The following is a 25,055-nucleotide window of genomic DNA, read 5'->3' as shown; positions in this document are numbered from 1 at the left end:
TTTTTTGTGGCTACTCAGGGACTGGGAGAATTTTTCACTGGCCATTATTTTCTTTGTTTGTGGACCGACGAATTTAATTTTAGTCTCTGACAATTTCGGAAAAAATGTTTTGGGATAGAAAAAGGTCTTGAGGAAGAGCCTTTATACATTGCTGCATGAGATTATTTTTGACCTAATGTTTTCCTATTTGAAACTCGGCCTGTTGAGGCCATCAGTACTGCTGATAGTGAAGTGCATCGGCTCTACCATCCCATAAGCACGAGCTCGCTGCCTTCACTACTACTAGACATTTGGTATAGCGGTTGTTGTAGTACCTCCAGCTTTGGACTAGAAGGTGCGCAAAAATTTTCACTGTGAGGTGCTGGAACAGACGTTGATGGTAAATTTGGGTACTGAATATTTTTGGCATTTTTGCCAGCGCGACGTTTATGTGAATTAACTAAACAAAAATAGCAATCGTTGATGTGATTAGTAGGCTCCCCTCATATTCTTGGTACAGTAAACTTCATGCGTATTTTTTCCTCGGTACTAAGTTAGGAAATAAGAATATAGACACATCATTCATTCGCAAACGGTACATTTATTGCGTATTTTTGCAGTCACTACATGGGAAATAAGGTGCCCTTGACTTCGTTTCCAGAGTTTCATATTTGAACTAAATTAACAAACTCAATTTTTTTACTCTGACTTTACTGAATTCGCCGGAAATGTAAAAAAAAGTAGTCCACTTCATTTTTGCAGTTTTTGGACGACACTTTTAAGCCTCACGACACATAAAATACGGTATTGCTTTAAAAGTGCACGCGCATATTCCTGTGACAGCCTGTCACTCTGCGCTTCACACAGACAATATCCCCTCACCCATCTCTGACTCTTCAATACTTGTGGCAAACCATCATATGTACATATATTTATTTTTCATTGTATAATACAAAAAAGCAAATGCTATTTGTTATGAATGGAGTTTCTGCTTTCTTTTCGATGCAGACAATCAGAAAATATCAATGAAATAACAAATTCAAAAAAAACCATTTGTGAAGTGAAACTTCTTAGATGTCGATGGACGATCAAGAATAGAGAGTAAAATTTCAAGCCGTGCAACGTTTTGGGCATTTTCGTTCCGCGAGTGATATCCATAATCTATAAAGTAATATCCATTCCAGCGTCAGATTTATTGGTATTACCTTGCGGTAATTTGTGCCGTTGCTGCGGTCCTGGAATCGCTGCTTTTGTGCGGGTGATAAACGCTCGGAGTAGTGCGCGTTGTTGCCACGGTTTGTGCCCGGCGTTTACCGACACCGGTCGACCCTTTTCCGTTTTTTGTAAATTTTGTCTATTTGTATTCTCTGCAAATGTTGTGATTTAATTTAGATATATATTCTTTCTTTTTCTCTCTCTCTCTATCTCTCTCTTATTCTCTCTCGGGTCTCTGCCTCTTTCTTTGTTTGCCTTGAAAGTTTCACTTCTGTTATGTGTACTACGCTACACGCATTTTTTTGTTTGTTCATTTGTGTCATAAAGGGTGATCAATTTACATGTATCGTATTTTAAATTGAAATAAAAAAACGAAAATTCAAATCGATTGGGCAATCTGTACTATTTTTGAGCAGAACCAGTCATGACATTTATTTTTCTTAAATAATCCCTTTCAACTGTTGGTCGCAATTGCCATCTGTAAACACTAAATTTGAACGACTCGTTGGAGGACTTCAGACCGGATCTCGTGAATAACTTTAGTAATATAGGCTTCCAATGCCTCAATCGAAATTGGTTTATCCACAGAGCATTTAGACTTTATATATCCCCAAATAAGTCCAAAGGTGTGATATCACACGATTTTGGTGGCCAATCCACTGGTCCGAACGAGATAAATTGTTCACCGAAACGACGATTAAATCCAATGTTTTACGGGCTATATTGGAAGTAGCGCCATCTTGTTGGAATCCAATATTCTGGGTATCACTAGCTTCAATACCAGTCATCAGAAAATCGTTTAAAACTTCTTCAACAGCGAACATTTTCTCATCTGTGAAAAGAATATTTTCATGGCCGCTGACCGTGTCGCCCCGAAGAAGGTGCTTGCATCTGTCGAGTCTAATTGTCTTCAAACGCATTGTCAAAAGATGATCAGTTGAGCGATGGAAGGTTTTCATGAGGAGATCATTTCTAATCAGTATTGACATGGATCTGGTTAATGAATTCATTTCCCTGCACACGTAAAAATTAACAGTTGGTGCTTTCCATTTCAATTCAACCGGGCTATTCGGGTCATGTTCTTCGATTTCGATGTAACTCAAATATGTTGCTCTCTGGTCAGAATAATGAGAAACGTATTTTTTTGTTCACCCGAAAAAATTTTCTTTCAAGATTTATCGGCAATTTTGTTTTTCGGCTCAAAATCGATTTTTTTTAATTGGGGCGAACAAAAAAATACGTGCCTAATTATTTTGACCAGAGAGCAACATATTTGAGTTACATCGAAATCGAAGAACATGACCCAAATAGCCCGGTTGAATTGAAATGGAAAGCATCAGCTATTTTTGGGTCTTCTGCGGCCGCCGCAGCCGAATGGGTTGGTGCGTGATTACCATTCGGAATTCACCGAGAGGTCGTTAGTTCGAATCTCGGTGAAGGCAAAATTAATAAAAACATTTTTCTAATAGCGGTCGCCCCTCGGCAGGCAATGGCAAACCTCCGAGTGTATTTCTGCCATGAAAAAGCTCCTCATAAAAATATCTGCCGTTCGGAGTCGGCTTGAAACTGTAGGTCCCTCCATTTGTGGAACAACATCAAGACGCACACCACAAATAGGAGGAGGAGCTCGGCCAAACACCTAACAGAAGTGTACGCGCCAATTATTTTTTTTTTTTTTTTTTTTTTATTTCTGGCAGCACGCCGTTTCGTCTATCAGCTGTTCGCAAGCCTAGAGATTGGCAGTGCTGCCAAGCACACAAACGAGTTCCCGGCCGCGATTTAAGGTATCGCCCACTAGACAACGTAAAAAACAAAGCAACAATTTTTTCGACAGCAATATGAAAAGTGTTTATTTTCTTATTATGGAATACTATTCGTGCTCATTAGTAAGAATTCATATTATATATTGAATTTGTAGTAATAGTTTAGTAGGTACATAATTTATTTCATATAATTTAAACTCATTAGAAATGTTATGGCAATAAATGATAGGTGGAAATTACAATGGTTTGTGCTACTAAATTTTAAGGCATCAGCCAAATGCAGCTTTTTGGCATAGATCTACGACATTAGCGAACCGTCCAAGTAAAAGTCTAGCTCAGTCCAATCGCAAGTTCCTGGGGGCCACTTAACCTCAACTACGCGAGAGATAACCATACCCTCCAATCGTTCATAATAAAGGGTTATCAATTGCATGCGTAGCTCACTCGTGTAAGTTGCGATGGTGAGACTGAATTCTTAACTCGAAAGTTGACAGGTGACGCAAAAATAACATCGATGCCAAAGTCTTGCAACATTAATGCGCCACTCTCTATGTATGTGCATATACATATATGTGAAGAACTATATTGGTTTTGAGACATAAACATACGTATCGTACATATGTACATATGCAATTATTTTTGAAGCACACAGAGAAATAATAAACCATTTGCTTTACTTCCAGTTGTCTGAACAAGTAAATAAATCGAGTTGTATTCATCTCGAATCGCAATATATATGTACATATTTACCGTAAGAATTAATAAGATTAATTAAGTTGATTGAAATGATTGTAAACAAGCACGCTTGCCTACCGATGTGGCAATTAAGTTGGCATTACGCCACGCACCTGGTCGCACCTTGACGAAATCGATGTAGTGCCTGTTAGACGAATTTTGATATGTTCGTACATCTACACTCGTACTCGTGTAGGTGCAAATAAAGCGTGCGGCTGGTAGTTTGGGATAAATTAGTTTTTATGTTCTACTCAATGGCAAATTGAATTAAGGAATGATAACAGTTTTACCATAATATTGCGCACACACTCATACATACTATATAGACTTGAATACACATACATATAAATAAGTATGTGCATATGTATAAATATGTATATGTTCATATGTATAAGTGGAGCATAATACATTTTTCTACTAACGTTGATTAATTATGTCAATGTATTTAATGAGATTGCAGTTGTGCGCTCTCTACTTTTCAAAGCTGATTGCTCTTGATGACATTAATTATTATTGATTGAACTCAATTCGCTAAATTAATAAGATTAGTTAGTGTATGATTGTGTTATAAAACCAAGTTTTTTTATACATAAACATTTGCTTAGTGTTTAGTTAGAAACGAAGCAAATGTCACTGGTTGGTTTTTAGCGAACGCATTAATAAAACAGGTCAAAATCTACTGAAATTTAAAAATCACTAGCAAACTCGGCGAACTCCGTTTCGCCACCAGATGGCTTAGTTTTTTGTAACATTTCGTTTGAGGATTAAAAGATGAAGAAAAATTATTTTATTGACGTCATAACGTCTTATAATTCGATGTAGCCGGCTGCACGCACCAAAAAATGCGTCGTTATCTTGCTCATGTGTTGTTACCTTGCTTGAACTTCAAGCGAGAGCGCGGAACGAACGCCAAATAGGCACAAAAGAAGGGAGTGTTTCGAGTGTAATGTGTCTTGAAAAAGTCAAATCGACGATGCCGCCTCTTAGTGTTGTTGACTTATTAACGTCTGATGCATAATCGAAATTGAACATATCTTTCATGAATTTGATAAATGTTTCGTAATTTTTTACGTTTGTGTAAATGTAACTTGACCTATTCCATTGCGATTCCACTTACCTCCTCCTCTATTTCCATACAAAATATCTATCAAACAAATAAAATTAAAGTTTTATTTTGAAAATTGCAACCATTCCATCAATATTTTCTTATGACGTTGTCACGTTAAACTATCGTCAGTAAACCGACTTTACAGATAACCTCTTTTTTGTTTTATATTTGAAAAGGAAAATTTTTATATCATTTCACAAGAGTAATGAATTCATTTCGATTAAAAAAATGAAGTGTAATTTAGTTAAACTGCTCTAAGTAAAAAATTAAAGTGAATCCAAAGTAAATACTGAATCGAAGCGTTATACGTGTCCGCAAATTATCCGTTTCATTGAAGTGCTCTTTGGGAAACCACATTTTTTGTTTTTTGGTCTGACGTTAACACAAACAAAGCGGATGGTTTTCCAACTCGTGATCACGCAACGTACATATAGCGGCCCATGTGAAAAACAATGATTTTCTAAATTTATCCCGCAAACACTAAGCGATTGGGCCTTGCGACTTGTTAATTGTCATTGCGAACCGGAAATTGCAATCGTTTGAGGTCAAACGGAAGATCAGTCGGAATCATTGGTATTCGAGGAATGCATACATTTTCACCTGCATGCTTTCCGTTTATAATGGTTGCCTCAATCGAATTCGCCAATAGTCTTTTCACCGCAAGTCGAGTACCGTTACAAAGTCGCGGTGGATTCAAATTATGCAATATCATAACAACTGAACCAACTTTGAGTTGCAAGTTATGTGGTGGAAATCCTGGTAACTCCGGAGAGTTCAAAAACTCAGTTGGATAATTTACTACATCATCGGGATTTGTTATGGAATCAACGGATTTGTATGTCACCAAATCGCCATCGGTTTTTGATTGAATTGTGAAAGTCAGTGCGTGTACATCATAGTTCTTTGCGGCGAGAATTTCTCGTTGACTTAACCAAGCATAATTCTAAGTCGTCATGAAGCCGCCTTCTCGAATGATATTAGCTCCAAAGGAAGTCATGCGAAAGCAGTTATTGTATTCAAGGATGCGTTGGAGAAAATGGTTGGGGTCGGGATCAGTTCCTTCGAACAATGGTCCCAGTGGCTGTGATGGTGTAAGTAATAGATCCAGTTTGACTTTTCCACTTGCGCAGCACAATCCAGTCGTTTCTCTTTTGAACTTTAATGCATTGCAATATCGGTATACAGTCGTCATTGGTCCAATATCTAAATTGTCATCATCACTGTAGTTCACAGTGCGATCATATCGGAATGCCAAGCGATTGTATGATGCCAATGATCTTCGTGTGCTCACGCGTTGTCTCAATCGGGCATTTTCTCTAATTATATTTTGTCTTTCTTCGCTTAAGTTCTGTGAATACACTTGTTGCTGGCTTGCATGTCTCGTGCGGCGGCCGATGTTCACACGTCGTCCTCTCGGCATTTTGGACTATGGACACACTAATGAATTTACACAGTTCAACTTACCACCTTAAGGACAAATGCCTGCTGTTGAAGTTGAATAAAAATTTGCACAATACGCGTGATTCATTTGATGGTTTCCAAATGGACTGTTAGTAAACGAATAACTTTAACCTGAATTTCACAATTTCACAGTGAACACAATACCGGTTTTAAGTTAGCGTTTTCAATAATTATGTATTAAAAAACGTATGCACAATTCATCGTTAATCTCACAGGCAGCCTAAGGCTTCCTTCTTAAAAAAACAGACTATTTCGATGCAATTTATCGTCGAAAGAAGAGAAGCGGTGACCAGTGAAACCTTCTGAATTGAATTCAGAAGGACTGCCGCTGCGGGACGTGTCATCGACGTCAAAGCCGCCATTTTTGAAGTTTGCAAACCAATGTCGGGCTGTAGACTCGCCTATGACACGTTCTCCATACACGTCGCATACAACCCTGGCTGCTCCGGCAGCTTTTTGACCTCTATCAAATGCAGAAAAGCAAAGAAGAGCAGGTGTCAAAAATATTGATTTTTGCCTTCTGGCTATTCCATTTGTAAGCCTCAAAACTAATAAAAAAGAGGTTGTCTGTAAAGTCGGTTTACTGACGATAGTTTAACGTGACAACGTCATAAGAAAATATTGATGGAATGGTTGCAATTTTCAAAATAAAACTTTAATTTTATTTGTTTGATAGATATTTTGTATGGAAATAGAGGAGGAGGTAAGTGGAATTGCAATGGAATAGGTCAAGTTACATTTACACAAACGTGAAAAATGATGAAACATTTATAAAATTCATGAAAGATATGTTCAATTTCGATTGTGCATCAGACGTTAATAAGTCAACAACACTAAGAGGCACCATCATCGATTTGCCTTTTTCAAGACACTTTACACTCGAAACACTCCCTTTCATTTCCTACTTTTCCTATCATCGTCCTATTCTCAACAGAGAAATGGTTCATTACCATGCACACAGGAAGAAGGCATATGCAAATACAAATATGTGAATTTATATACCTACATATGCGCAAATACATACATATATATGCTCACTCAAGTAGGACAGAACCAGATGTCGAACGTTGCCGAACGCGGGGGCCGATTGTGCTCTTTGTCGTTCGTTCCGCGCTCTCGCTTGCAGTTAAAGCACATTAGCTTACATTTGCTTGCGTACGGAATAGATTCGTATATTTGATATATCCATATGACTTGTATGCATCTTTACATATAGATTTGTTCTTTTTGAAAATTGCGCGAAATTGTATATGTATATGCATGTTTATATACATATATTAGTTTACAACATATCTTATAAAGTATATGGTAAATATTACCATACATTTTTTCCTTCATATATAATAAAAAAATTAATAATAATATCATTAAAACAACAGATATTATTAACAAACTTGGTTTTATTTTAAATTCTTCAAGTAAATCAAATAAATAATAATCAATAAGAAGGCATATGCAAATAGAAATATGTGAATTTATATATGTACATATGCGCATATACATACATATACACGCTCACTTAAGTAGGAGAGAGCAAGATGTCGAACGTTGCCGTTCGTTTGCTTTGTTCGTTCCGCGCTTTCGCTTGCAGTTCATTCAAGGTAACGGCAATGAGCAAGGTAACGACAAATGAGCAAGCTAGCGACACATTTTTTCGTGCGTTCAACCGGCTAAATCGAATTATAAGACGTTATCACGTCAAAATTAAATAACTCAAAAATACAATTAACATAGTTATGTAGAGTGGAAAAAGTTCTATCCCATGAATACTTACCCTTTGCCAGACAGCAAACAAGTCCTTGTAAAATGAAAGAAAATATAAAAACGCTATGAACTTATTTTCCAACCCAATAGTTAGTTAGGGTTGTTGGATGGTAAAAAATAATATTTTTTATAAGGGCATACAGAAGTTGCTCGACTTTCTGATATTTATCTATGTATGTATACCCCACACTTGAACCCCATAAAGGATTATAGACCTTTGAAGAAATTCAAATACGGGGCTGATTCATATATTTCAGTTATGCTGCGTTAATTGCTTTTTTCGTGTCTTCTATTTTTACCCTCAAGTACTTTTTATGTGACAGGGTGAAATGTAAAAGAACTCCCAAGTATTTGTATTCATTTACAATATCCGCGGATTCATCCTTATACATCGAATTATAGCAAGCCGGTATTCTATTGCATTCTGTAAAAACTACGCCTTTGACTCTCAAACCGCATTTTGAACTGTATGTAATCTCGCATTGCGTTAATCATCCTTGCAAGCTCGTCGCTTGTCAATCAAAATATTCATATTTACAAGTTTGCAAATCCAATATCCAATGGCTTCAGTGCTTAAAGGAAATTGCAATTTTTTTTTAACGTTGACAATTTTAAATATGTTAAAGAGAAAATACCGCAACAGCGCGAATAATTCTGAATGGCCCAAATAAAGTTTTTTGCTGCATGAGTCGCGAATTCGTTTTGCGGTTTCAATTAATGCTCTCGCAATACATTTACATACTCGTACGTATATGCCACAGTCCCGTCGCGGCACAGTTGGTTTCCAGCGGATGTCGGAAATGACGCCATTTGGCTGTGTTGCCGCCAACAAGATTGGGCAACCTTTTGAATTATTGGTCTTAACTGGAAGTGCGATACTAAATCGTGACCATAAGTAAAGCATGGCACACAAAATGATGGCCTCCACGAGATGGTACTTAACATTTTTTGTTTGCTCCTACATATTTAGAAACAATTGCCTTGCATTTGCAGAGCCATTGGCGTAAGTTCGAACAAATTTACGAGCATAAATATTCCAGACTTGACAATGCGCCTACACGGCATACAATATTCGAAGCGGCACGGACAGCACGAGTGTAACGGCATTTTTGTGGCGCTATAAGTTACACAGCACAAAGGCCAAAGTGTCAGGTTTTGTTTGTGTTTGGCTTACTCAGCTGGCGCCCACTCGACTTAAGCGGTTATTTATTCCAACATATGTGTATGTATATGTATATGTTTGTTAAGTATGTAGGTGTGTGTATGTGTGTGTGAAATTGCATTGATATCGTAGGATTCGCTAGTTCTTTTCTGCATCCAGCAGTTTGTTCATAAATGTCTTCCTTTGCATGAATGAGATACAGTTATACGTGATAAATAAGACTCAGAGCAGCCATCCTCCAGTCCATAACGTACATTGTATATATACCCGCGCGTATTAGTGTACTCAAGAGTATTAAAAGTTTTTTGGTTTTATGTAATAGCATAAAAGAGTCCGGATAGATATAGCCATAGAAGAGTCACATACGAGTATGTACCTTAAGGCGGAATGCGAAAGTTTAGTTAGTTTTATCTGAAGATATTAAAAGCTTTAAGTGCGGAGCTCAACTGTAGATATTTGAGCTCTTCAGCTTCGAATTCAATAATACATAAAAATAAATAATATATAAAAATAGAAATAAAAATGAATAAAAAATTAAATATATAGAAATTAATTAAATATTGCCTTTAATTTTACTTGCATATGCACCAAGAGGCTTCGAATGATGTGTGAAGTCGATTAAGCCAATGTTTTTTTTTTCGTCCGTGCGCATGATGCCTTGAGCAAAATCTAATACAGTATGCGTGAAAAATAAACCACCTCCAACCACCCGTGGAACCATTTTGTGGCTCTTATGAAACGTAGTATTGATCCCAACCCCACGCCAGACAGTTCTGTAAGAGAATTAAAATAGTATTTACCTAGACAACCTGCTCTGATTTTAGCTAGGGTTGGACAATTGCAAAGGAAGTGCTCGACTGTTTCTTCCTCTTCCTCATCTCTGCAACTTCTGCAATATTCATGGGAGAAAACTCCTAGTCTTGAGGAATGCCTGCCAAATAGCCAGTGACCGGTTAAACAAGCCACGACCTTCGAGATATTGTCTCTTGAGAGACTAAGCAATTCCTTTGTTCTTTTCTTGTTTATTTGCGGCCATTGTAGCCTAGCTGTTAGACATGTATCTTCATCCCTCCATGACCTGTTGGCCTCTTGGATAATGTTGTTTTTATTATTAGTTTACTTGTAGCCATGGGTATTGCAATGGTATTTTTATCGCTGAGCAGGTGAAGAGCTGTACCTTTTCTGTCTAGCTCATCAGCTTTACAGTTTCCCTCAATACCTCTATGTCCCGGAACCCAAAGAAGGCTGACCTTGAATATGTCACTAATATCATTTAGAGCTGCCCGGCATTCCTGTGCAACCTTCGATCTTAGTAAAACCGCATACATTGATTTGATAGCGGCCTGGCTATCCGAGAATATATTTATTGTCGTTTTTGTTACGGCGAGCGTATTTAAATATGTAGCCACTTCTTTTATAGCTAAAACCGCTGCCTGATAGACGATGCAGTAGTCTGGTAGTCGAATAGATAGTTCCAGTCCTAATTTCTTCGAGAAAACTCCATAGCCAACCTTATCGTCTAGCTTGGAGCCATCTGTATAAAAGTTTAATTCCCCCCTCCTCCATGGCCTTGGTGTCTGCCACTCCCTTCTTGACGGTATACTCGTCTTGAAGAGCTTTTGTTCTGTTTGGGGACTACCCCCAAGTCACCAGAGATGCAAAAAAAGCTGTTCTTTGGACCTTACTCATGATTTTAGCGTAAGTCGCCTTTTGAGCAGTATTCCATACATTAAGATTGGCCTAACTACAGAAGCATAGAGCCAATGCGTAATACGAGGTGTTAGTCCCCTTTTGATACCGACCGCTTTTTTGCAAGTATATAATGCAACGTTGGCCTTCTTTACTCTTTCCTCAATATTAGATTTCCATGTGAGTTTCCTGTCTAATATGAGTCCTAGGTACTTGACATTCTCTTTCAAAGGAATCTCCACACCCTTAAAAATTAGCGGGGAGATTATAGGGAGCCTATGTTTCTTTGTGAAAAGAATTATTTCAGTTTTTGAGGCGTTTATATCAAGTCCCCTGCTCTCAGTCCAGCTTCTTAGTGTGGCCATGTTAGAGCGCTGAGTATCCATAACGGTGTTAGGATATTTGCCTTTAACGGCAATTGCTAAGTCATCTGCGTAGGCTGTGACGTGGCAACCCCCTCTTTCCAGGGTCAGCAGTAGAGCATACTCGTATATAAAGATGGATTTATGTATGTGCGCTGGTCTTTTGCGCGCTGGTCATTTTCCTATAAAGAAATTAATTTAATTTGCCTGAAGAAATTTACTTCAATATATTGCAACGAAGTTCTAGCTAATTACACAGCTGGTACATTTTCGGATGGTTAGCTCTATTTTAGTAGCCACTATTGATTTTAGATTTTAAATTTCATTGAATAAGCAAGAAAATGTGGAATAATTCAAAAAGACGGATTTGTAAATGAAGTGGAAAATAAATAGAAACACACAGGTGGGTATTCTCACTACTTAGGACTGGTAGCGGCAGGAAATCTAAGCAGATTAACGAACGGAGTGAACAAGGAAACAAAAAATAGTCGAAACTGGTCAAAATATTGAGGTGCTATATATTTTTTTGCAACTTGGCGTTCACTACTTTTTGTCCAAAGTAGTTTAGTAATGGAAATCGAAAAAAGAAAAAAATTCTCCTTTAAAACGGTGGAAATAATTAAGCCAAAACTAAAAAAAAAATGCATCGACAACGACTTAATGAAACTCCTGTACTAAGCGAGTTTCATTAAATCGTTGTCGATGCATTTTTTTCAAACTTAATCAAACTTAGTACACATATTTTACTGCTCCTCATTCCAACTAAATTCGAGTTAAACATGACTGTAATCTCATAAAAACAACTTTCGTTTTTATGCGAGTAATACTACAAGTCATGAGATGTGGAAAGCCCGTGATATTTGTTTGTATGTCCAAAGTAAATACAGGGTCCGGCACTCGAGGGGAACCAATTAGTAAGTCCATAAATTTAGTTCGGAAAATTACTTTCATTCTACTCAAAGTAAAAAATGTGTGAAAATAAAACAAAATTAAGAACCAATTTATTTTTGCGCGATATGACCACCTTTTACCTTGACTATGGCCTTGAGGCGGTCCAGAAACGAATCGCAAGCTGGCCGAATGTGAATTGCAGGTGTTTTCGCCCACTCGCGGGCAATTGCTTTTTTCAGCGCCTCGAGACTGGTGAATCTTTTAGTTCGGACCTTGTGCTCCAAAATGGTCCAAAGAGAATAATCCATCGGACTCGCGTCTGGTGAATTGGAGAGGCATTGTGTGGACGTTATGAAGTTCGGAACTTTGTTTTTGCCATTCTTGGTTCACTCCAACGTTGTAAGACGGTGCCGAGTCCTGCTGAAACGTCCATGGTCTGCCTCCGAAATGTTTGTCTGCCCACAGGTTCAAAGCAACTTCCTGAATACTTTTCCGATAATATTTCGCAGTTACCTTGACGCCAGGGTCTATGAAAACGGTTGGAGAGCGCCTTTCTGCGGTTACAGTAGACCAAACCATTACCTGTGACGGATGCTGCCTCCTGGTGGCTAATCGATGACTCAAAATTCTCTATAAACGGCAGGTCAAATAAACCATATCGTTTTGAGAGTTCAGAGTTGAGAGTTTGCTCAATTTGAAAAATTGTCTCGTCAGAAAACACAGTGTTCGGAAATTTATCACTTTCAGCTAAGCGAAGCAACTCGCAAAATTTCACTGTATTGCTCAATTAAATATTATTTCCATCTTGCTAAACAGAGGCTGCTGATTTTCGAGATGAGAGTTATGTGAATCAACCAATATGTGACAAAGGCGAGTGGCGGAAACGCTGCAAGAATGAACTCAAAAAACTATATTCGCACCCATCTGGGATAACCACAATCATGATCAGCAGATTAAGATGCTCAGGTCACATATTGCGGACTAACACGGATTACTCACTCCAACAAATATTCTTCGGTAAATGCCACTGGCAGAGAAAAAGGGGCCGCCCGCCGCATAGATGGATTGACGGTATAGAAGAAGACGCAGGCTTATTGGGATTTCTAGCACGATACCGAGACATTTGAAGGCATATGCAACAGCAGGCGGAGACCCGATCAGTGCTGTCCAGCCAATAATGATGATGATTTGTTTTGAGGCTTAGAAATGGAATATCCAGGAGGCAAAAATCAATTTTTTCGATACCTGCTCTCCTCTGTTCTTCATCGCGGTCAAAAAGCTGCCCAAGCTGTGTATGGAGAAGGTGTCATAGGCGAGTCTTTCTGAATTCTATGAAGAACGCCTCAAATCACTTTTGAAACAGAAAGAAAGTGGAAACCAGTTGTGAATTGACAGAACAAATTAACTGCGCTCGTAAAACGATTCTCAATCAGCTGCATTCAATGGGATATACTTAAAAATTGAATGCCTCAGGAGCTCAACGAAAAAAACAAAGAAAGTCACCTTCAAATTGCTTCTCAGCATCTCGTGCGCCATCGGGCAACGCGCGGTCATAAACAGCGCGTTTTGTATCGAATCGTCACCGTAGATGAGAAATGGTGCCTATACGAGTACATCAATATGAAGGAAAGAAAGGAGTAGGTTTCTTCAGGAGATATATGCCAAAAGCGAGGCTCAAGCCAGATCTTCATCCAAAGAAGACATTGGCATATAAAGGGTGGTTAAATTTCAAGGCCCGATGTTGAATGTGAACCACACCTAAACGTCAACGACACCGTTGGAGTTCTTTCTTTAGGGTTATTCGAAAGAAAAGTGTACGTCGATAAGCGTTAACGGCATAGAACCTCAATTATGCCTCAGCGTCATCGAAAATTTGGATCATTGGATGGAGGTGAGCCGCCGTGGCTGCGGCGGCCATTTGGCCGATATTTTGTTCTATACGTAATTGAGCTATAGTAATATTATCATAATAAAGAGAAATAACAATAATTTCCTAAAAAAATTGTATTTTATTCAAAAGCAGCACCGGCCCTTGAAACTTAACCACCAGTTATTTAAAAAGACCGTGATTGTTTTGGTTGAAATAATCGTCAAATGAGCTGAGAATTGAAGGTTGGTAAACAAACTTTAAGAAACTGATTCCATCGAGAACAGAAAGAGGACTGGCAGGCCGAAGACCAATAGCTGGACGTTCTGTTGAAAATATTGTTGCTGTGGCAAAAAGTGCTGCTGAACAATCTTGAGCGTCGCTATCTCCACTTTCTGAACAATTAGGCATTCGTGAATCGACTGTTTGTCGGACTTAACCTGTAGACGGGCTCATGGCGGACATTAAAATGATTTAATTTTTCACATATAATTCTTAAGAGTATTTTGGATGAAAATAGTGAAACCTGAAAGAATCTATATTTTTACATATTTTACAATATTTCAAAATAACATCTAGGCGTGACTTTTGAAAGGCCCTTTAATTAGTAATTATGTATAAGTAATATGTCTTCTGCTTCTTCTTTTATGTAGGAGATATTCACTGCTACAGAAATGTGATAGTTTGTTATTTCCTCCTGTTAGTTTCGGAACTCAATTGTTGATGTGTACAATGCAGATTTTATATCTCACTACACTTTGGAAATAAATATAATAATAAAATTAAATCAAAAAATTTGAAAAACCAAAATTACAATGAATACAAACACATGTTTATACAAGTATGAGTATTTATATAATACAGCTGTTTCTATTAAAGCTTTACTCTTGCATTCTCTTTCTTTGCAGCATAGAAAACATCGCTTGGCAACTCGTAGTGGAATCCTTGACACCTTCAAGTGGCGAACAGTTTCAAGTTTTTATAGTACAAACCATTTTGATGTCCAGTAAATTTGTGGCGACAAACTTTTGGCTACACAATAACCAGAAAATAGTAAAAAGACTGCAAAAAAAATTGAGTGAGCAGGGTGCCAGGAAACCGTAACATTTCGTTTCAGCTGCTAAACTACAGGCAAACAGGCATACAACTATAGTATATCAAACTTTCAACGAAATATTGATTGCTGTCATATCTGCGTGCTGTTGTGTTTAGCTAGGCGGCAGGGGCGGTGGTATCAACCAAATCAACGAAAACAAATCATCAAATACGAATGCTGCCCTTTTTTTGATTCACAGTGCGACATTTCAAAAGATTTACACTTGAAGCTTACGATTGTTGCGCGTGAAAAATTGCCAATGGAGTGCCATGCGCGCAGGCTGTTGGCGGAAAAAGAGATCTGGTTGTGTGAAGGTCATTTTGGAGCAACATTCAATGCGGAATTTCTTATTTTGCGATTGAAAACGGTTGTTGATGTGCCAGTGACAGATGTCAAGAAGGAGAAAAAAAAGCAAAGCGAAAAGTAAAAATATATGCAAGCAAAAAAAGGGTTTTTAAAAGAAATGTGCTTACAAGTAATTGTGGAAGTCAATTTCAGGAGTAAAAGTTGGAAAACTTAAAAAGCTCTAAATGACAGTTGGAAACTTATTAGCTTATATAAACAAAATTAAATTGTTAGTAAACAAAAAACAAAAGAAAACTTTTTAAAATTAAATATTAAAAAAAAAATAATTGTACATAAAATCTGGAAGCTCAATCAGAAACTAAAAGTGTGTGATTAAGAGCCCAAATAACGCAATGCACATTTTTTTGCCGAATTCGAAGAAAATATTACAAAAAAGGACGAATTTTGTTGCATAGTTTATGTTATAAAATAATATTAAATACACAATTGAATGCTTGTACGTACTTGAAAGTTGAAAAGCACAGTTCCATACAGAAGTACTCATATTTGAGATAGTTAAAACAGTTCAAACAAAAATCCTCACCAAATTCAAGAAACTTTGAAAATTTGTGATTTTTGAATTAAATACAATACCGTTACGTAGATAGCTTTAGGTCGGGTGTTTTGTGATATTTTCAAGCTTTACTACAAAACGCATGCGAAAAGGTTGGAGTTTACTAAATTTTTGTTTTTCAAATTCAAGAAAGCCTTAAACTATATTTACAAGAACTTAGAAATTAGAATGGTAATTTTCAATTAATTTAAACGAGAACACGTTTTGATAAGTAAAAGTCATAATTAGTTTCAATTAAGTTAAGTCAAAAAAAAGCTGTGAGAAGTAAATTAAAATTTTGTAAAAAGGAACAAACTTACATAAAATACATTGGTAGAAATTAAAAAAAAAAAACAAATTCTTGAACACAAGTAGTTGACGAAAGCCGATTTCGGTGCGCCATTACTTTGAAAAAACCAAAAAAACAAAAAACTTCAAAAGACTGTTTGTGCTGATCAGCCAGTGCTAACTAGGAAATTAAATTTCTCAAACCACTAACATCGATTTAAAATTTACGAATTGACTACATATTTCGTCTAGCATTTAATTCCTCCACCTGTCCAGTAATAAAAGGTGAATTTTTGAAATATTTCAACCTAGTGCCACTACCTCTTACAAATTTGTTTTTGATCCCTCCGTTTTGCAGGCAGGGCAAAATTTAGTCTCTAGAAAGTTCGCCTTCACAGCATTAACCGATGACTGAGTTCAATGCATCGCGCGAATTTTACCCGGACATTTTTCATCAAGTAAAATCATTGCTACGCATACAGGATAATCTGCAACAAGATAGTGCACTGCTGCCTCCAGCCGATGTTGTCGCTGATAGTTCCACGCACGATTATGATGCGTCACCGATTAATCTGCAGGATTTCATACAGAGCGTATCGGGCAATGATGTTTTCGTCGAGTATGCGGCACCCACTGATTCCACAACATTTGCGTTTGGCAGTAGCACTGCAGATGGTGGCGCCATACCGGAAACCTTCTTCCCCCAGCTGACACAGAATTTCACTTTCCCAGATTTCTATGCCAACGAGACGCACGATGCGTTGTGCATGGATGTTTACCATCCGGATGATGAAACCCGTCTTGAGTTCTGGGTTTGCGGTGTCGTATTGAATATTGTTGGTATATTTGGCATTATTGGTAATGTAATTTCTATGATTATACTTTCGCGCCCGCAGATGCGTTCAAGTATCAATTATCTGCTCATCGGCTTGGCCCGTTGTGATACGACACTCATCATTACGTCCATGCTGCTCTTCGGTATACCCTGCGTATATCCTTATTCAGGTTATTTCTTCTACTACTATAATTACATTTACCCATTTATTTCGCCTGTGGTGTTTCCCATTGGCTTAACGGCGCAAACGGGCAGCATCTATATGACGTTCACAGTGACACTGGAGCGTTATGTGGCGGTGTGCCATCCGCTCAAGTCGCGTGCCCTCTGCACATATGGACGCGCCAAAATCTACTTTATTATATGTTGTATATTCTCGCTGTTTTATAATCTGCCACGCTTTTGGGAAGTCATGACAGTCAGCTATCAGCCTGAGGGCAGCGATATAGTATATCACTGCATACGCCCTTCACCTTTGCGACAAAATCAGTCTTACATCAATATCTATATACACTGGTGTTATCTGATTGTCAACTACATCATACCATTCCTGGCATTGGCCATACTCAATTGTCTGATATATCGTCAGGTTAAGCGTGCGAATCGTGAACGCCAGCGGCTATCGCGCTCTGAGAAACGTGAAATCGGTTTGGCGACTATGTTGATTTTTATTGTGATAGTTTTTTTTCTATTGAACTTTCTTGCACTTGTAGTGAATATTAACGAGGCGTTCTATCATACAATCGATCATTCGCTAACGAAAATTTCCAATTTGCTAGTGACGTTAAACAGCAGTGCAAATTTCCTCATCTATGTTATATTCGGGGAAAAGTTCAAACGTATATTCCTGTTGATTTTTTTCAAACGCCGCTTCAGCCGCGATCAACCCGACCTTATTCATTACGAGAGTTCCATTTCGAACAATGCCGACGGCACGATAAACCATCGCTCATCGGGCCGTTTTTCACGACACGGCACACAACGCAGCACCACTGGTACATACCTAGTAACCGGCAGCGGTTCGAACAATAGTACGTTGAAAAATGTGCGGCTCTTGCAGACCGGATCGCCAGGTGTGGTGAAGATCAAACGAAATCGTGCACCTTCGCCGGGCCCAGTTGTTTACTACCCGGCAAGGGACATTCAGCGCACGACTGTTGTGACGCCGGTGGTGTTAGCATCGAACAACAACAATGCGCTTAGTTGCGATTGGACCGATGGAGGAAATGGGCAGATGACATCGGGTATCTGAGATCGTTGGCACAGCAGAGATCAGATGTGGTTGGGCGGCGAATGTGTTAGAAGTGAAAGTGCAAGCTGTAAATAAGTTTGGGAAATGTGGTGAGGAATGAAAGAGAAGCTGATAAACAAAAAGTGAAATATTTTGTTAAAAACTTAGTATAAACGATTATGAATGCATTCTTTCAGATGGAAATGCTTGGTTTTGTGCCGTAAATTAGAAAGCAGCTTCTCTTTCATTACACCTTTTCAAACATTAATTTTCAAACATAATTCATTACAAAACCACTATCGGAAATATTTTAAAATAGTATACCTACTTTTACAGTTGACTACTTCAAGATAATATGCTCCCCGTTAACTCTCCCTTCTGAAAACAAATCACTATAGTTATAGGTCTTACTATTCGGAAGTGCGTCGGTTTGAATATCCATGCATGAAACACCAAAATAAAGAAATAGTTTTCTCTAATAGCGGTCGCCCCTCGGCAGGCAATGTCAAACCTCCGAGTGTATTTATGCCAAGAAAAAACTCCTCATAAGAAACCATTTTCGGAGTTGGCTTAAAACTGTAGGCGCCTAAACGATGTGTACGCTCCAATTATTTTTTTTAAGTTATAGCCGAATAGTTCCGACGAGATACACACTCACGACCCGAATCGCCATAGGATTATACGGATAACAGTACAGTACAGATAAAAGTACAGTTACAACTAAGAGATATCCAATTCACAGGGTGCATACGATATTTCAGGACAACTTGCCAGTAAAACTATTGAATATGGGAATAAGTTTCGGCCCTCATAAAAGAGGTACTGCTGCTGATACTATTTTTGTAATCACTCTAGTAATACACTGATGATTTGAAGGTGTATATGTGAGGTCTCGATCGCAGTAGTTGACATTCGTTGGAAGCGTAAAGATCCTTTTTATCTGACGTCAAAAACGTCTAGGTTCGTCCCGAAAAAACAGCATTCGCGGTAAGTGATGCTTCATTATTACCTTTTAAAGAAGAGTGCAGCTGAAACGCGTCGTATATTGGTCAATATTAACAGTAATCACGATCCATCAAATACAACTTGTAAAGAGTGGTTTCGACGCTTCCAAACTGGCAATTTCGACGTGAGTAATAAATATCGCGAAGGGGTACCGAAAAAAGTCGAAGATGCTCAACTACAACAATTATTGGATGAAGACGCATGTCGAACCCTTGATGATATGTCTAAAGAGTTGGATGCTGACACATCAACCCTCGGTAAACGTTTGCACGCGTTTGGGAAGGGTTCAGAAAGCAGGTAACTGGGTATCACATCAATTGAAGGAGAGGGAGAGACGTCTGGTGACGTGTGAGATGCTTCTTGAACGGCAAAAAAGAAAAAGTTGTCTGATCCCATCGTCACTGGCGATGAAAAATTGATCTATTATGAAAAACCTAAGCGTCAAAAATGTTGCAACCTGCCAGGTCAACCAGGTCCATTGACTGCGATAAAAAATGTCAAAGGTTATGTGGTGCATCTGCTGGGACCTATTATGAACTCTTTAAACTATCCGAAACCATCACTGGCGGTCATTATCGACTGCAGCTAATGCGTTTGAATGGAGGTCTCAAAGAAAAACGGCCAGAATGGGACGATAGACATGACAAACTGATTTTGCTGCATAACAACGCCAGGGCAAAAGTTGCTAAATCGGTCCAGAAATATTTAGAGGGACTGAAAAGGGAAATCTTGCCTCACCTGCCGTATTCCCCAGACAATGCATCTTCGGATTACCATCTGTTCCGATCGATGCAATCAGCCCTTATTGGAGAGCGGTTTACTTCTTACGAGAGCAACGCAAACTGGCTTAATGAATGGATCAAGTCAATGCAACTCCAATTTTTCGTCAGAGAAATTTGTATTCTGACTGAAATATGGAGTCAAGTTGTAGCTTCCAATGGAATACACTTCACATAATATCAAGTATTATTTAATTGTTTGAATAATTCGTAACTTTGGTTAAGAAAGAACGGAAACTTATTCCCATACCTCTGTTTTTATTGGAACACAGCGATCTGTCCTTTTGGTGATTTCAGCGATTGGCCTTTTGATCTTGGTCAACATTTTTTTCCGAACTAATCGCAAAAGAAATCGATAATTTCACGAGCTGTGGGACTAGGGGTGCTTCACTGCTTATACTAGAGATCACTTTGAATTTATAATTAAACAGTCTTTAGTAGCATTTTTGAGGAAAGTAGCTAATAACCGCATGCCATAATTTTGCTGGGATTAGTAACGCGTAGATGCGTATGCATTGTGTAGCACACTCTCATCCACATACTCTGTTTTTCCATTTTCGAAAAGTATTGGGAAATATAAAACCGTTTACAAAAAAATCGTATGTGTATCGAATAAGGTGTGAGTGACTGTATAGCAGTTTCCAATAACCAATGTGTGTGTTTTTTTTCTCAGAAATAATCTGTTTTGTAGTGCCTATCTTTGCAATCTCACTCATATCGTTTTTCCCCCTGTTTCTTTATTATATGATTCTGATTAGTTGGCCTATCTGCTGCAGTCATCGGCGGCAGTCCAGGATTAAAGTTAAATGAGAACAAAACTGTAATTGTAGCCTAAAGACATCACTAATACCACTCCTCATAGGGGCATTTTGGAGAGAGAAATGCTATTTTGTTGCAAGTGCATATCATTCCGAAAGGATATGACGTGACACTAGTCAAGATTTTGTGCAAGAAATAGCTGTTCATAGCAAAACAATATATGTTATAAAAATTCCCCTGTGTTACCAGCACCTTTTACAAACATACTATATGTAGGTATGTATGGTAGGTATGAACAGCAAACATGTCGAACTCATTTGCTGGAAAACCAAATAATTGGTGATGAAATTCATGAAATTTTCCCACTACTTACCATAAATACTTCAAAACATACATACATGTTGAACAGTTATACCAGAAAAACCATAGAAAAAATAATAAATACAATTAAAGTTAGTTATTACCCCAAATAGTTATTACCTATAAAATGCAGTCTGATACGAAGTTTGGTCAGAACAATCACAAAACCAAAACTTTGCCATAAATAAAAACCTGCTATAATCTATGTACACATACCAGTATATGTATTGTGAAATGAATATGTATTGAATGTAATTACAGCTATTAACAGACGAATTTATATATGTATTGATGTCTGACAGTCACTGATGTTCAATGTGTGTAGAAAATTTACAGTTAAACACTTTTACTAATTCTTAGCGCATTCGCTCCCCGTCAATATATATGTACGAGTATGTATAATATATGTACGTATGTGTCTATAATGTATGTATTTATGTATATTATATGTATTTATGTATATTATATGTATTTATGTATATTATATGTATTTATGTAAAAAAAAGTGTAAATTTTTAAATTCTAATATTAGATATAAAAATAAGTTAGTCTAAATCTATTTAGTAAATAAACCATTTGACTAGTAAAATACCCAAAAACCATTACTTTTTCCTCCGAAAGCACACCTGCATACTTAAGACATGTATGACTATGCATGTGTGTTAATTGTGTATGTATGTATGCACGCATACACACTCATTTACATATATACGATTGTATGAATATTGTGTTTATAGATGGTAATGCTGAATTCTACTTATCCATGTATAATTGTCCATAAAGCTATTTGAATTTCAGCAAGAAGATATATTAAATTGTAATTATTGTTATGCCCACTAATGATTGGAGCAATCAGAAAAAACAAAAATAATTAAATATGTAAGTATGACAAAGGATGGTCGATAAATTGATTGCAAACATTTTGAGAAATAAAAGCTATGTAAATGGGTTTAAGTGAATTTATTTCTTCTTTCCGATGGTTTGGTTGGGTAAGTATATATGAGCAATCAGGTTTTCGGTTTTTGTGCTCAAAAAACACTCTTTACTTGGTTGTGTGTCAGGGTCAAGTTTCAAAAGCTCTAGACCCATTAAAGCAAAACAAACAGAATGAGAATTACAATAGTAGTAGTATTTTATTTATTTTATAACATTTAAAATACAATGAATATGATCAAATATTTCAGAATAGGTAGAATAGAAACAAAAATAATTAAAAACAATTGCGACAATAATTTAAAAGATTGTGTGCCATACAAATAGCAAAAAAGTGGTAGCCAATTTAATTCATTTATCAAAGATAAAGATTTCGCACCCTAAATACAAAAGGGTCACAACTCAAAATACTAAGATTTTCAGGAGAGACGAAAAACGTTTTATGTAAAAATTATTTTAAAATTTTTATAGAAAATATTGTTCCATCATGAAAATATACAACATTGAAGAAGGTTCTACTATATTTTTTCCAATTTTATATTATGTTTGCGAAAATAAAACAAAATTTTGATTTATGACTCTCTAACTGGAATTTTTTCGATTAACTAGTGATATTATCTTAAGTTGTGCCTTTTTAACTGATAAAATGTTTTAATTTTATAAGTTTCCTAACCTAATTGAACTCACTTTTCACAACTAAAGAGGCACAATGCAAAATAATATACCACGAAATGTATCACTTTTTACAGTTATAGAGGCAGAATTCAAAATATAACTCTTTATGTGTAATAAAAGTAATCAGCTGTTCTTGAGCCCATTAACGCAACTAAAAATAATTCTCTTTAATTGATCGTGCAAGAGCAACACACTTGACATAAAAATAGACATAACCGTATTTTTCCAGTTAAAGAAGATAGTTATGTGAACGAAATATTTGCAGCAGTTAGAAATGTGTACTCTGAATTAATTTATGCAAAAAACTCAGTTTTGGAAAATTTTGAGTTGTGACCCTTTTGTATTTAGGGTGCGATATGTTCAATTTCGATTGTGCATCAGACGTTAATAAGTCAACAACCCTAAGAGGCAACATCATCGATTTGACTTTTTCAAGACACATAACACTCGAAACACTTCCTTTCATTTCCTACTTTTTCTATCATCGTCCTATTCTCAACAGAGAAATGGTTCATTACCATGCACACAGGAAGAAGGCATATGCAAATACAAATACAGTGAAATTCCTTATAACCGGACACTCACCGTCGCAGTGTTTTTGTCCGGCTATGGGAGATGTCCGCTTATAAGGGATGAAGTCCCAAAATATATACCACACATATAAATTGTTTTGTACATAGTTTATTTAAGAAATTTTTGGAAGTAGAGAATATTTGCAAACTTTAGTATTATATATAAATACATATATGTACATATATCGATTAACACTCACAACGAAACATCGGTCAAAATGACCGATAGTGAATTTCGTGCTGGAATAGTGGCTAAACTGCTTGACCTTGACAGCTGCCCCTCCTCCTACCTTCCTCCCTCCCTCTACCATCGCCACTGAACAGGTTTTCATTTAGTTGGCGTGACGCTATTGTCTTGTGCACATCCCAAGTTCGATTTCGGTCGGTCAGATTTACCGTGTGTGCACAACAAGTGCTTCAGATGCAATGTGCCAATCTGCGGTAGCTGTCAAATCCGGTCCTGCTTTGAATGTGCCGCTTTGTGAAAGATTTGTTGAAAAGTGAGTAAAGTACAGTAATATATTATGTAAAAATGTTATGTCGTTCACATGATTAGACTGAGTTTCTACAATATGCTTCAATTTATAATTTGTATTCAAGCTTTATAGGTTTCGTTAATTTCAGTTTCATGTTTTTTTTAATGATTGACATGTCAATTATGTAAAATAAAAACTTTTTTTGATTGTAAATGCTTAATAATTATTGTAGTACCTTATTATTTACCTCATTTTAACTGAAAAAAAAACATAACAATAAAAAAAACATAAAAAGTAACGATTTCGGTCAAAATTACCTTATGTTTCGCTTAGTGTCACAAAAATCATGTTTCGTTATAAGTGTTAAGTACATTGTACAAGTCTTTACATTTCAATACTAGTTTGATTGAAAAAATTCGGTAATGCTTGATTGCTTAAACATTGATTGCTTTAATTTGAAATGTTCATTTTCAAAGTGACTACATAGTCATTTTTTGCAAATTGTTTCAAGCCCGCAACAAGTTTTAAAGCCTCATCATATGATGTTATAGGCTCACTTATTTCTTCTGAAAATTAATCTTCTGAATCACTTATGTCCATAGTATCATCTTGTTGGTCAAATTGAATTTCCATATTGTTGTCCTCAGTGAAAACATTCTGATCCATTTGGAGAAAACCTTGCAAATCATTTGCCAAGTCTAGTCCTTCCTGAAGCCTAGTATAGATTGCCAGTGGAATATCATCTTCAGAATCAAAATCTGGAAGATCCTCATAAGTTTCCAAAAATCCTGCTTTACGGAAACAATTTCGGACGGTTGTGGCTTCCACTTTATCCCAATATGCTTTGATGAAATACACAGCTTCTAGTACATTAATCGATTTTGAAAGCTCTGAGGCTGAACTTGTATTGTCAATTTTAGATAGCAAGTGTTTTAAAACTAAGCTTCTATACAAAGTTTTAAAATTTTGGATTATACCTTGATCAAGGGGTTGGCTAACTGCCGTTGTATTTGGCGGCAAGAAAATAATTTTTATGTTGGTTAAGTTTAATTCCTTTGGGTGAGAAGCCGCGTTATCTAAAAACAAGATAATTTTTCGATTCTGGGTTTTCATTCTTCGATTGAACTGCTGCAGCCATTCACTCATTACTTC

At 37.0% G+C, this 25,055-nt stretch overlaps 1 protein-coding gene across 4 annotated transcripts in view; it reads left to right on the top strand.

The window, feature by feature from the left end:
- LOC128861467 (FMRFamide receptor) overlaps positions 1-21,726 on the top strand; it is a 175,890-nt gene extending 154,164 nt beyond the window's left edge. For all 4 annotated transcript variants that reach the window (XM_054099609.1, XM_054099606.1, XM_054099608.1 and 1 more), the window contains one exon: positions 14,905-21,726. In XM_054099609.1, the coding sequence (XP_053955584.1) occupies positions 16,686-18,365 (1,680 nt within the window). In that variant the 5' untranslated portion in view covers positions 14,905-16,685 and the 3' untranslated portion in view covers positions 18,366-21,726. The remainder of the gene's footprint in view (positions 1-14,904) is intronic.
- The last annotated feature ends 3,329 nt before the right edge of the window (positions 21,727-25,055 follow it).

This window comes from Anastrepha ludens, chromosome 4, assembly GCF_028408465.1.
Source record: "Anastrepha ludens isolate Willacy chromosome 4, idAnaLude1.1, whole genome shotgun sequence".
Classification (NCBI taxonomy): Eukaryota; Metazoa; Arthropoda; class Insecta; order Diptera; family Tephritidae; genus Anastrepha; species Anastrepha ludens.
The sequence above is the reverse complement of the archived record's forward strand: the minus strand, read 5'-3'. Positions and strand labels throughout refer to the sequence as shown.